Consider the following 14,159-nt stretch of genomic DNA (forward strand, 5'->3'; position numbering starts at 1 on the left):
ACAGACCATAAGACTCAATGTCTTGGGCCACGTTTACAACAGGCCCATTATACCTGTATAGTCTTTGATATGGGCATACTCTAATTTAGACAAAAAGCCTCACACAAAGTATGACAAGATATTCTTGTCCTTGTGTGGAGACTATTTTGAAGAAAACATATTTTGTTAGGGTCCACAAAAGGTAACTATAAGAAATGCAAGCATGCATTATGTTCAATAAAATAATAAAGATGCTTGTTTAAAAATGCTATAATGGAAGAAATGAAAACACGAGGGTAATAGAAAATAGAGGATCTGTGTTTGTCAGAAGGATTATTTACAGTGCCAATATAAAGTCTACGCCGCTTCAAACTTTCTTTCACATTTTGTCGCGTTACAAAGTGGGATTGAAGTAGATTTAATTGTATGTTTTGTCATTGAGCTACACAAAATACTCCATAATGTGAAAGTGAAAAGAAAATTCTACACATGTTTACAAATTAATACAAATTAAATAACTAAAATATAGTTGTTGCATAAGTATTCACCCATTTGTTTAGGCAAGCCTAAAGTAGTTCAGATGTAACATTTGGCTTAACAAATCACATAAGTTACATGGACTCACTCTGCGTGAAATAATAGGGGTTGAACTGACTTTCGAATGACTACCCCTTCCTCTGTCCCCCCTACATACACCATCTGTAAGGTCCCTCAGTCAAGTATTGAATTTCAAGCACAGATTCAACTACAAGACCAGGTATAAGCATGGTCAATAATTATGCTGTGAATGATGTATTAAATCACCCAGAGACATCAAAGATGCAGTCGTCATTCTGAACTGAGCTGCAGGACAGGAAGGAAACTTCTCAGGGATGTCACCATGAGGCCATAAGGTGATTTTAAAACAGCTATAGAGTTCAATGGCTGTGATGGGAGAAAACGGAGGCTGGATCAACAAGATTGCAGTGACTCCACAATAATGACCTAACTGACAGAGTGAAAAGAAGAATACAAATACACAGAATACAAATATTCCAAAACATGCATATGTATACAACAAGGCACTAAAGTAATATTGCAAAAAAACACAGCAAATGAATAAACTTTTTGGCCTAAAAGCAAAGCCTTATGTTTGGTGCAATTCCAACACAACGCATCACTGAGTAACTGCCTTCTTATTTTCAAGCATGGGGTGGCTACATCATGGTATGGGTATGCTTGACATTGGGAAAGACTGGGGAGTTTTTCAGGATGAAAAGAAAACGGATGGAGCTAAGCACACAAAATCCTAGGGAAAAACCTGCTTCACTCTGCTTTACACCAGACACCTGGAGAGGAATTCACCTTTCAGCAGGACAATAACCTATAACACAAAGCCAAATCTAAACTGGAGTTGCTTACCAAGAAGACAGTGAATGTTCCTGAGTGGGCAAGTTACAGCTTTGACTTAAATCGGCGCATTTTTTTTGGGCAAGACTTGAAAATGGCTGTCTAGCCATTATCCCCAACACCTTGACAGAGCTTGAAGATTTTGCAAAGCTTGAAGATGTGCAAAGCTCTTATGAGACTTACCCAGGAAGACTCACAGCGGTAATCACTGCCAAAGGTGTTTCTAACATGTATTGACTCAGGAGGGTGAATACTTACCTAACCTATATTAGTGTTTATTTTTCATTAATCTTTTAAAAATTATATAATTTTTCTTCCACTTTAAAATTACAGAGTATATAAAATGACAATTAAATCCATTTTAATTCCACTCTGTAACGCAGCAAAATGTGAAAAAAGTTCAAAGGGGTGTAGACTTTACATATGGTATTGTGAAAGACCTCAGGCAGGCGAGAGTCATAAGTACAAAGAAAGAATGTAAATATGGCTGAAAATAGAAGTGGTTTCTAGGTTCATTTCTCTATGATATTACCATCCCCCCCACCTGCAGAGGGAGGAGCTCAGACACAGCTGAGAGAGGATGAGTCAGATAGCATCACAACGGGTGAGGCCTCCCGACGGAGGCTTGTTCCTCTGTAGTAGGTCTAGTAACAGACTACCATATAGCAGGCCTGGTAACTAAACTGCTGCATGATTTACCTAAGGTGAAAAGTGATTTGAGGTAACTGGTAAATTAAAAATGTTTTTCTTTTCCCGTCCAAAGTAGATGTAACATTGAGTGGGGTGACGACAGCTGGAAACCCAGATCGAATGGGACAACCGATAATGAGGAAAAGGGCAATAAACAGAGATCTGAGACAGTCCGTTATGTACCATACGTGTCATTTCCTGTAGGTAATACAAATTGATGTATATAGAAAGAAGAGGACAAGAAGTTATTCCTGAAAGTATTGAAGGCTATGAATCAAACAGTTAAAAAGCAGATTCTAAAAGTTGCACCTATCTGCATGACACAATTAAAATCACCAACAAACCATCCTGTAAAGAAATGAGGTAGTGCTGTTGACTGGGAGCAAAACCAGGAGACCACTGCTTAAGATGTGTTATTTTATCATACACCTACACATCTCATCTAGTCCCCCCCCCCAGAATAATGCAACCTATATCAACTACATGTACTGTATGCGGTTCCTTCAAATTTTCTTCAATTGCCTCATTTATTTTCCTTTTTCTTCATTTTCAACATATTTGTCCTATTCTTATTGAATATAATCATCTATATAAATATACAGAGGTTAAAAATGCACCTAAAAGTATTAGGCACCTGAGACCCCCAAGTCAGGGAGCCCCCCAGTCAGGGAATGTGTGTGGTTCCTGAGACAGCAGGAGGTTGGAGAGAGAGAGACAAGAGGTCCGCACTCTGTGTCTAAATATAAGGCTTCTTTCCTGGTGCTGGGGCAGGAGCATCCATACAGTGGAACAGCCAATAGGAACAGCTCAGTCATTGGAAAGGAGCCAGAGTGAGAGTGAAAGGGCCACATGGTCACGGTTCTGCTCTATCTTCCTCCATGGTGCTGAATCAAGAGCCTCTCTACCATCATCAGTTGACCAAAGGTAGGTCTTGAAGTACCACACGCCCACGCTCAATCTCAGAGACCAACAGGTCAAGGCTTATGAAAAAAGGGAATATCCTCCTTTCTACATTATGCTTCCGTCATCTGTAACAGGAGCCTGTAGCAAAGCACAGAGTAAGGCCAGACTAACATACTGCTGCTATTCAACAAAATGAATACCCATACTTACTAGCACAAAAAAATATATACTGTATATATACACATATAAAACAATGGATTCAAAGTACCTATAAAACTGAGCCAGGAAGAAGAAAATCAGATACTGAGGTGCTTTAAAAAAAAATAATTGGATTCATCATGGATGAGAAAAAGAAAGAAGTCCAACTGGTCTTGGTGTGGGGGTTTGTTTCTTCTCTTGCTAAGGGCACAGGTAGCTGTGCGCTGCAGAGTTAGAGTGGACAAGGCCGGTGCTGACGAAAGGAGAGGGGGACGGGAGAGGGGGGCAGTGTCTGGAGTCCCCGTTCCCCAGGGTCTCCTGCCCTGTCCGCAGGGGCTTGGTGGAGTGGAAGCCGTTGGTGAGCCCTGTTCCCGTATGCCGCCCCACATCTACAGTCAGCTGGGCTGCCACGCCCACCATGCCCCCAACCATGCCCTCTGGCTGCCCATTGTGATTGAACACTGGCTCCAGGACAGGGCCGGGTGGGACCTTGGGCAGGGGTTGTGTCTCTAGGGACTCCTCCCCTGGTGATGGATGTTGTGGTGCCTGGGCAGGCTGTCTGACTGGCTCCCCTGGATGCTGTGGTGCCTGGGCAGGCTGTCTGACTGGCTCCCCTGGATGCTGTGGTGCCTGGGCAGGCTGTCTGACTGGCTCCCCTGGATGTTGTGGTGCCTGGGCAGGCTGTCTGACTGGCTCCCCTGGATGCTGTGGTGCCTGGGCAGGCTGTCTGACTGGCTCCCCTGGATGTTGTGGTGCCTGGGCAGGCTGTCTGACTGGCTCCCCTGGATGTTGTGCCGCCTGGGAAGGCTGTCTGACTGGCTCCCCTGGATGTTGTGCCGCCTGGGCAGGCTGTCTGACTGGGGAGTAAGCTGCCTCGGACAATGACGGCCCCCTGGTGGCCTGAGAGTCCTCATCCTTGTCACTCCGCGCCTCCTGCTGCTCCTTCTCCAGGTCGTTCAGCTCAGAGTGAACTATGACCTCTGCCTCCACCTGGTTACTGCTGCACAGGGAGGAGCCCAGTCGGTCCTCAGGGTCGCCCTGAAACACACACACACACACACACACACACACACACACACACACACACACACACACACACACACACACACACACACACACACACACACACACACACACACACACACACACACACACACACACACACACACACACACAGTTAGCAGACATTTCATACTTTCATTTCATTTCATACAGTCAGCCCATGTAACAGTGGAGTCCTACAAGGCAGTGTGTTTGTACTCCTGTTGTTCTGTATTAACATACAACTGTAAATGACCTTACACCAGTGGTATCAATCATAACTGAAAGGTAGCCATAATACAATTATAACAGTCATTATTTCATGTTATGCTATCCAGCTTTCCGAACTGCATACCATTCTCTAAATTAAATCATTGAGAATAAGACCGAAATGTCACCAGTAAAATAGAGAAGCGGTGGTATGTGGTGTGACTGCAAAATAAATGAGGGATTCATTATAGATTAATTATAGCTCTCCCATCCTACACTTTTGAAGGGTATGAGAGCGCCTTAACAGTGGTAGAGTAATTAATTTATCAGACGCATGATCAAGCGGCTCATTCAGCTTTCAGCCAGAGTGTCACGTTCTAATTAGCTATACGTCATCCTGACACCTCGTTCATTGTTTCATTACTTCCTGTTCAGCTCTCACACAAACCACTCTACCTCTACACCATCTCTCTTACTGCTCTTCTACATGCAAGCACACACACACACACACCACACTTACACACAAACTACGCTCGCACGCACACACCACGCTCACACACCCCGCTCACACACAAACTACGCTCGCACACACACACACACACCACGCTCACACACAAACTACGCTCGCACGCACACAGACACACACCACGCTCACATACAAACCCCTTTCTACCCCATCTACGTTTTTTCCCTGTACACACACACACACACACACACACACACACACACACACACACACACACACACACACACACACACACACACACACACACACACACACACACAAACACGCGCACGTGCATGCATTGACACACACACACACTCTGCTCACATACCTTGCCATTCTCTGTGTTGGTCATGTCCAAAGTTCCATTGTTGAGCGTTGGAGAGTCCTCTGTGATGGTATCCCTGTATTTGGTGATCCGGTTGGCCCAGTTACAACTAACTGACCCATTCCAAGCAGCCTGGAGAATGACAAGGTCAGAAGAAAAACACGACTCAACAAGTAACCTTGAAAAGTACTATATTTGTAGATGTGTCTAGTGTGGTATCTAGTGTCCTGACTACTCACCTTGAGCTCAGCTCCTAGGGCATCGTCCCCTACTCCTACATTACCCATGAGGCTGTGCTCCTCAGTGGGCTCTGTGAGGGGTTGGGTGCGGTCATGGTCATGGTCCAGGCTGCCCAGGGGCATCAGGGTCTCTAGCTCATGGCAATCACTGCATTCTGGCACCATGGTGGGCACAGACCTACCCCCACGGCGGTACTGTGGAGGTAGAGCTGTGGAGTCCAGCCCTCCAGACACCTCTCTGGTTACACAGCACAGAGGAGGGACACGGGTTATGGACCAGGGTTATGTCACTGCACACGGTTTAAACTCAGAGCACAGTATAAAAACAAGGATTATCATTAACAATTGTGTTTTATAGGAATACTTCGGGATTCTGGCATTGAGGCCCTTTGTCTACTTCCCCAGAGTCAGATGAACTCTTGCATATCATTTATATGTCTATGTGTTCAGTACGAAGGAAGTTGGAGGTAGTTTCGCGAGCCATTGCTAACTAGCATTAGCGCAATGCCTGGAAGTCTATGGGTATATACTAGCACGCAAGCAGATACCCATAGACTTCCAGTCATGGCGCTAACACGAAACTACCTCTAACTTCCTTCATACTGGACAAAGAGACATGGAAATGGTATCCATGAGTTCATCTGCCTCTGGGGAAGTAGACAAAGGAAGGACTCATTGCCAACATCCTGAAGTATCCCTTTAAAAACAAATATGAGGAATGCATTGTCATAGACAGTCGTTACAACTATAACAGTAGGATGAACAACATATTGTCACTCCATCTCATATTGTGATGGCTAGCTGGATTCACTATAGTACACACTGGAATTCAAACAGTTGAGCTAAATACCAAAACAGACAGTAATAATAGTCGTTCGTATTAATGCAAAATTATTCAAATCTGAAATGTCAAATGTGCAGCATGAAGACATGGACCCCCCCCTGGGTCTCACACAAAAGTCACCCTAATACTGTAACTATACAAAACATCTCCAAATACTCCACTTCTATTTAAATCAGTTTACTGCTCTCCGTGCCAAACTCAATGCAGGGAAACATGACTTTTGTTTCATATTCTTTCCTGCTCATTAACCGCACAGCTTCATAATAGACCAAGAGCAGCCATCCGTGGTGCTCTGTCTTTCAGGACACACTCAACAACATCTGCCTGTCTGTCTCTCTGCTGCTGCAGCTTCACACTCACACTCACATACACACACACACACACACACACACACACACACACACACACACACACACACACACACACACACACACACACACACACACACACACACACACACACACGCACACGCACACACACACCTTCCCTTAAATCTTACAATGCCAGTGAAAGCTTAATGATCCTCAAATCCTAGACGTACATACTAAAGTAGTCATTTGCTTTCAAGTGGCCTCTTCTTACCTGGCCTTGCCGTTGCGGAAGCTGACACACATACAAAGGAGAATGCTGAGCAGCCCCAGACACACACCAACTATGATGCCTGTCACTGCATGGATGTCCAGCTCTATAGAGAACAGGGAACAGCCCAGGAAGGCATGCAGGAAACGGGGAGAGAAAACAGACAAGATACTGGATGAGTGTCTGAACCTGTCAGCACAGGACACAGTTAGAGAACAGAAGTTAGGTGGGAGGATGAATGATAATATACTGTATATGAGGTATGATGACAGCCGGATTCCAAAAATTCTGCAGAACCCATTCTGTCACCCCTCAATCAATTTCAGCGGGCCATGAAGGAACCAATTCACACTTCCAGGGAGGGAGATATTAATTCAGCTTGGGCAATGGCTGTCTGTCTGGCAGCAGAGTGGAGAGAGGACAGATGGTGCTCGCTCCGCTCTCGCCCCGCTCTCGCTCGCCCGCCCACCATCCACCTCGCCCTCAATCACATTGCATTTACAACTGGCAAGACTGTCTGATGGAGCCGAATATGGGGCAACTCCGCAGGACCAGAATAAACCTGCTACTCATCTTACTCCGTCTCAGTGGTTTCAGCTAATGCCCTGTGCCAACCAGAGGAGGATGGACTCCCCTAGCTCCAATGAGATGACCTTTTGCTGTAGAATGGAGCTCTCTCCAGGCTTGCTTCTAGATGCTCGAGTTTAGCTGTTGTGTTCATTATTCTCTGACGGACAAAGTGTAATTGGGCTACAAATAGATGAGGATTGATGGAGGTGATGGAGGTCTCCTTGAGAAGCCCGACGAAACTGCAGTAGCATTCAACAGTGTGCACATATCTATCTTTCTTTCCCCTGCCAAGCCCCCTATAGAATGAGCCGCTCCGTCACAGGCCCCTTCACCGTGGTTATAGACAAGGTGTCATCCACAGCTCTTCTGCTTCTCAAAGTCAGATGTGAAGTTGATTCATAGAGCTCTCCGGGGTGCAGTGGCTGCTGATGCCACCCCTTTAATATTCACCTCAGAAAGCCAGAGAGAGAGGAGAGATATGCTACAGGCTCCCCAAAGTAACAGCCTCCTGCAGGCTTTTCTCCCCCACTGGCAGGGATGGATTAACCACTTTAAAGGACTCTGTGTTTGTGTGTGTGTGTGTGTGTGATTGAAAGTGTCGGGAGATACTTATGTAAGTGATGACGCACACCATCACAGTATGTGTAGACAGTAGACCCACTCACCATATTTCCTGGGAGGAGTGCGCACATCCTTCACTGGGGAATAAGGCCCCACCCCCACCTCAGTTGACGCCCTCATCTTAAAGAAGTATTGTGTACCACTAGACAGCCCTGTTACCTCAGCACTCATGATGGTCCCTGAGGGGGGGGGGAGAGAGAGAGGGGGTAAGTGTGTGTGAGTCATTAACTGTCACATTTGCATCCACTTATAGAACCCACACAGCTCCCCGCAACAGCCGCACCTTCAGCCACCCACCCACCATCTTGGGAGAGGTTGTTCCACAGATGCTCAGGCTGGCTGAGGTTGATGGTGTATAGGATCCTGTAGCTGATGATGATGCCATTGGGCTCCACAGGCGTACGCCAGTTCACCAACACAGAGGAGGAGTCCAAGGCACTGAGCTGCAGCTCCGCTGGGGGGGTGGAGGGTACTGGGGACACAGGGGGTGAAGTCAGTAATCCCACCCCAGAAATAAAGCACCACAGTGGGCTGGCCACACAGGCTTTGTATGGCTGGCTGGGACAGGTGTGACACCCTGCTGGGACAAGGTGCCCTTGCCACCTGGTCATAGAGGGAGGGCTGAGGGCAGGGACTGGGTCTCAGGTGACAGAGGGTGGTAGTATGGGGTACGGCAGGCAGCTACCCCTGCTGTGTCAAACCAAAGACCCCTACTTCGTTGCTCTGGTAATGAATCCTCTGCTGGATGGCCCCTCCTGGTCAGTATTCACAAAGCGTCTCAATGCTGATCTAGGATCAGTTTGACCTTTCAGATCGTAATGAATAAGATTATATGGACAGAGAGGACTTGATCCTAGATCAGCCCTCGTACCTGGCCCCTCCCTGACACCACTTGGCTGAACTGATTGACGGGCCCTGTCCCAGACAGCTCTTGGCCAACACAAGGGCCACTTCCATCTGGACATTTAATTACAGCCAATTATCTCCCTACGCTGCTAAAGATTAATCCCTTCTCTGTTAACCTGCCTCAATCACACTTGCTCTCTCTCTCTCTCTCTCTCTCTCTCTCTCTCTCTCTCTCTCTCTCTCTCTCTCTCTCTCTCTCTCTCTCTCTCTCTCTCTCTCTCTCTCTCTCTCTCTCTCTCTCTCTCTCTCTCTCTCTCTCTCTCTCTCTCTCTCTCTCTCTCTCTCTCTCTCTCTCTCTCTCTCAGTTTTGTATTGCTATACTTGTGGGGACCAAATAATTGATTCCCATCCAAAATCCTATTTTCCCATTTTCCCTTACCCTAAATCTAACCCTAACCTTAACCCTTTACCTAACCATAAACCTAATCATAAACCCAAACCTCTAACCCTAAAACTAACCTAACCTTAACTCCTAACCCTAACCTTAATTCTAACCCTAATTGTAACCCTAACCCAAACCCTAAGCCTAAAATAGCATTTTTCCTTGTGGGGACCGTCAAAATCTCCCCACTGTTCCGAATTTTCCTACATTTTACTATACTTGTGAGGACTTCTGGTGCCCACAAGGATAGTAAAACAAAAACACACAAACACAAACACCAACGAACTACACACCTCTGTCAGAAACAAAAACACCCTCACAGAGAAAGAGAAAGCAAGCGACAGAGCATATTGAATACAAGCATCCACCTATACGTTACACTGATGCACAGATTTCTACACTACACTGATGAGAACAGTAGAGACTTACCGTCAGTGAGAGTGGACTCCTCCACGGTGCCGCTGAAGGGACCAACCACGTCTCCTCCAATGGACTGCACAGCCAGCTCATAACGGGTGTAGGGTTTTAGCGCCCCCAAGAGGATCTCCTGAGCAGAGCTGCAAAACACAGTTTGGAAGAGAAAAAAATGAATGAATGAATGAAGAGTCACAAATGGGAAAACTTGCACATCCTTCCATTCATAACCTGAATATAGATTTAGTCATTGTGGAATAAATATAAAATTTCAATGAAAAGCACTTCTTTAATCTGATTCTTTAAATGGAATTTCCATTTTCCTCCAAGAGAGGCTGGATATCTCTTCTACTGTCCTGTGTTTGACCCAGGACCAGGAGATGTGTTGTGTTAGGGGTGGTGGTCCCTGAATGACCTGGTGTAGTAGGAGACCAGGAGACGTGTTGTGTTAGGGGTGGTGGTCCCTGACTGACCTGGTGTAGTAGGAGACCAGGAGATGTGTTGTGTTCGGGGTGGTGGTCCCTGACTGACCTGGTGTAGTAGGAGACCAGGAGATGTATTGTGTTAGGGGTGGTGGTCCCTGACTGACCTGGTGTAGTAGGAGACCAGGAGATGTGTTGTGTTCGGGGTGGTGGTCCCTGACTGACCTGGTGTAGTAGGAGACCAGGAGATGTGTTGTGTTTGGGGTGGTGGTCCCTGACTGACCTGGTGTAGTAGGAGACCAGGAGATGTGTTGTGTTTGGGGTGGTGGTCCCTGACTGACCTGGTGTAGTAGGAGACCAGGAGATGTGTTGTGTTAGGGGTGGTGGTCCCTGACTGACCTGGTGTAGTAGGAGACCAGGATATGTGTTGTGTTTGGGGTGGTCCCTGACTGACCTGGTGTAGTAGGAGACCAGGAGATGTGTTGTGTTAGGGGTGGTGGTCCCTGACTGACCTGGTGTAGTAGGAGACCTGGAGATGTGTTGTGTTTGGGATAGTCCCTGACTGACCTTGTGTAGTAGGAGACCAGGAGATGTGTTGTGTTTGGGGTGGTGGTCCCTGACTGACCTGGTGTAGTAGGAGACCAGGAGATGTGTTGTGTTTGGGGTGGTCCCTGACTGACCTGGTGTAGTAGGAGACCAGGAGATGTGTTGTGTTTGGGGTGGTGGTCCCTGACTGACCTGGTGTAGTAGGAGACCTGGAGATGTGTTGTGTTTGGGATAGTCCCTGACTGACCTTGTGTAGTAGGAGACCAGGAGATGTGTTGTGTTTGGGATAGTCCCTGACTGACCTGGTGTAGTAGGAGACCAGGAGATGTGTTGTGTTTGGGGTGGTGGTCCCTGACTGACCTGGTGTAGTAGGAGACCAGGAGATGTGTTGTGTTAGGGGTGGTGGTCCCTGACTGACCTGGTGTAGTAGGAGACCAGGAGATGTGTTGTGTTCGGGGTGGTGGTCCCTGACTGACCTGGTGTAGTAGGAGACCAGGAGATGTGTTGTGTTAGGGGTGGTGGTCCCTGACTGACCTGGTGTAGTAGGAGACCAGGAGATGTGTTGTGTTAGGGGTGGTGGTCCCTGACTGACCTGGTGTAGTAGGAGACCAGGAGATGTGTTGTGTTTGGGATAGTCCCTGACTGACCTGGTGTAGTAGGAGACCAGGGGATGTGTTGTGTTTGGGATAGTCCCTGACTGACCTGGTGTAGTAGGAGACCAGGAGATGTGTTGTGTTTTGGATGGTCCCTGACTGACCTGGTGTAGTAGGACACAAGCGATGCATTTCTGATGCCGGCCGGGCTGCAGCGTACGGTGTAGTTGATGATGCGGACGTTGCTGAAGCGAGGTTTCTCCCAGCGCAGCCAGATGGATGTGGAGCTGTTGGCTGTAGCCTTGATGCTGCTGGGGGGCAGGGGAGGGGGGTTCCCCTTAGGGGGTGCTGCAAAAACACACACAGACAGTTTATACACAAATAGTGGTTTGTACAGACTTTCTTTAACTCTGACAGACAGAATAGAATGACACACGCTCGCACGCACACACACACACACACACACCGATGAATAGACACACCTTTGCCATGTGCCTTCTCTGTCCTGCCCTTCCATCCTGCAGCATAGCCATCCGTCTGCTTATTGAAGGCCCACACCTTCACTTCATATAGTCTGTCAGGGACTGACACACACACACACACACACACAGAAATATATAGAAACGTATCTCAACGCAGAAACACACCAAATTATACATAACCACAAGAAAGCTTGGCATAATGACCACGAGTTCCAAACATATTATTAATAGTCACATTTTACCATACAAATAATATCACCTGGACCAGTAGGAAGTGATTTAAACAACACTGGCATGTGAACATCCCAGACTCACCCAGACTAGAGACTTCATGATGTTTGACCCTCTTGCGGAGCTTGATGGTGTGGGCCTCCATCCTCCTCACCCGCTCCCTCTCAGGATGAGTCTCCCCATTGGTCAGCTCTTCACCAACCACCTCCCTGCAAAAGAGCTTGTAGCCGGAGATCTGCGTGTGATTGGGCGGGGGCTGCCATGTGACATGGAGGGAGTTCATTTTGGCCCTAACCTTCAGCTCTGTGGGAGCAAAGATCACTGGGAAAGACGAAAAGCAAACAAGGAGCCAGCATGAAACAACATTACTAGAGCACATGACATGATTCAAGAAAACAAGATCCAGACACTGATTTGTGGTACCAACTCAATTTGACAATCTCCTAATGGCTTTAACATTAAATTCTGTAATTCTATAGACATGTATCTAGAACAGGTGCCGCCTTAATTGAGGATGATGGGCTTATAGTAATTAATGGAATGGTATCAAACATTAAACACATTGTTACTATGTGTTTTAATACCATTCCAATCTATTCCAGCCATTAGTATAAGCCGTCATCCCCTCAGTAGCTTCCTGTAATTCACATGAACTGACAATGAGGTCCTACTCAGTGAAATGTTCTTCTTCTGTGCATTAACAGATTTTCTTCTTCTGTACATTAACAGATTTTGTTCTTGTGTGCATTAACAGATTTTCTTCTTCTGTGCATTAACAGATTTTCTTCTTCTGTACATTAACAGATTTTGTTCTTGTGTGCATTAACAGATTTTCGTTCTTCTGTGCATTAACAGATTTTCTTCTTCTGTGCATTAACAGATTTTCTTCTTCTGTGCATTAAGGGCATTTGTGAGAGCTCAGTCACTGTATAGAAAAGGATTGAATAGATTTCTGTCCATTTCTTAGAAATGAATCTTCTGCCTTTACCAAGAACCTCAGAGTGGACCAAAGCGCAGCATGGTACGTGTTCTTAATATTTTAATAAATTAGAACACTTGAACAAAAATAACAAAGAGACAAACAAACAGTTCTGTAAGGTAACTAAACTAAACAGAAAACATAGAAATAAAGAAACTAGAATGCCCACCCTCGTCACACCCTGGCCTAACCAAAATAGAGAATAAAAACCTCTCTATGGCCAGGGCGTGACAGTACCCCCCCAAAGGTGCGGACTCCGGCCGCAAAACCTGACTCTAAAGGGGAGGGTCCGGGTGGGCTTCCTTTACGGCGGCGGCTCTGGTGCGGGACGTAGACCCCCCTCCGCCTCCCCCCACTTTGGTGGCGCCACTGGCGCGGGGACCCTTGCCGCCGACCCCGGACTGGGAACCCTTGTAGCGGGCCCCGGACTGGGCACCCTCGTTGCGGGCCCCGGACTGGGCACCCTCGCTGGGGGCTCCGGACTGGGCACCCTCGCTGGGGGCTCCGGACTGGAGACCTTCGCTGGGGGCTCCGGACTGGAGACCTTCGCTGGAGGCTCGGGACTGTAGGCCATCGCTGGAGGCTCCGGACTGGAGACCTTCGCTGGAGGCTCGGGACTGTATGCCATCGCTGGAGGCTCCGGACTGGAGACCTTCGCTGGAGGCTCCGGACTGGAGACCTTCGCTGGAGGCTTGGGACTGTAGGCCATCGCTGGAGGCTCCGGACTGGAGACCATCGCTGGAGGCTCGGGACTGTAGGCCATCGCTGGAGGCCTGGTCATTGGAGGAGGCACTGGATGGACCGGGCTGTGGGGGAGCACTGGAGATCTGGTGCTTAACACGTGCACCTCTCCTCTTTGCTGCATGCCGACTTTAGCCCGGCACGTGCGGGAAACTGGAACCGGCCGCACTGGGTTCTCCTGACGAACTGGGGATCGTAGAGCTGGAGCAGGATAACCCAGGCAGAGGAGGCGCACTGGAGACCAGGAGCGCTGAGCCGGCACCACCCTACCTGGCTGGATACCCCTCTTTACGCAGCAGGTTCGGAGAGCATGTACTGCACGCACCGGGCTGTGACTTTGCACTGAATGCACGGTGCGTAAAACCTT

At 47.6% G+C, this 14,159-nt stretch overlaps 1 protein-coding gene across 1 annotated transcript in view; it reads right to left on the reverse strand.

The window, feature by feature from the left end:
* Positions 1-233: 233 nt before the first annotated feature.
* Positions 234-14,159, reverse strand: part of LOC139575978 (immunoglobulin superfamily DCC subclass member 4-like) — a 63,463-nt gene continuing 49,537 nt past the window's right edge. The window contains exons 11-20 of the mRNA XM_071401512.1: positions 12,157-12,393; positions 11,842-11,943; positions 11,524-11,707; positions 9,814-9,941; positions 8,398-8,568; positions 8,141-8,275; positions 6,909-7,011; positions 5,483-5,720; positions 5,247-5,375; positions 234-4,197 (exon numbers count right to left, since the gene is read on the reverse strand). Coding sequence (XP_071257613.1) covers positions 3,361-4,197; positions 5,247-5,375; positions 5,483-5,720; positions 6,909-7,011; positions 8,141-8,275; positions 8,398-8,568; positions 9,814-9,941; positions 11,524-11,707; positions 11,842-11,943; positions 12,157-12,393 — 2,264 coding nt within the window. The 3' untranslated portion in view covers positions 234-3,360. The remainder of the gene's footprint in view (positions 4,198-5,246; positions 5,376-5,482; positions 5,721-6,908; positions 7,012-8,140; positions 8,276-8,397; positions 8,569-9,813; positions 9,942-11,523; positions 11,708-11,841; positions 11,944-12,156; positions 12,394-14,159) is intronic.

The sequence above is a fragment of the Salvelinus alpinus genome, chromosome 5 (assembly GCF_045679555.1).
Source record: "Salvelinus alpinus chromosome 5, SLU_Salpinus.1, whole genome shotgun sequence".
NCBI classification, from domain to species: Eukaryota; Metazoa; Chordata; class Actinopteri; order Salmoniformes; family Salmonidae; genus Salvelinus; species Salvelinus alpinus.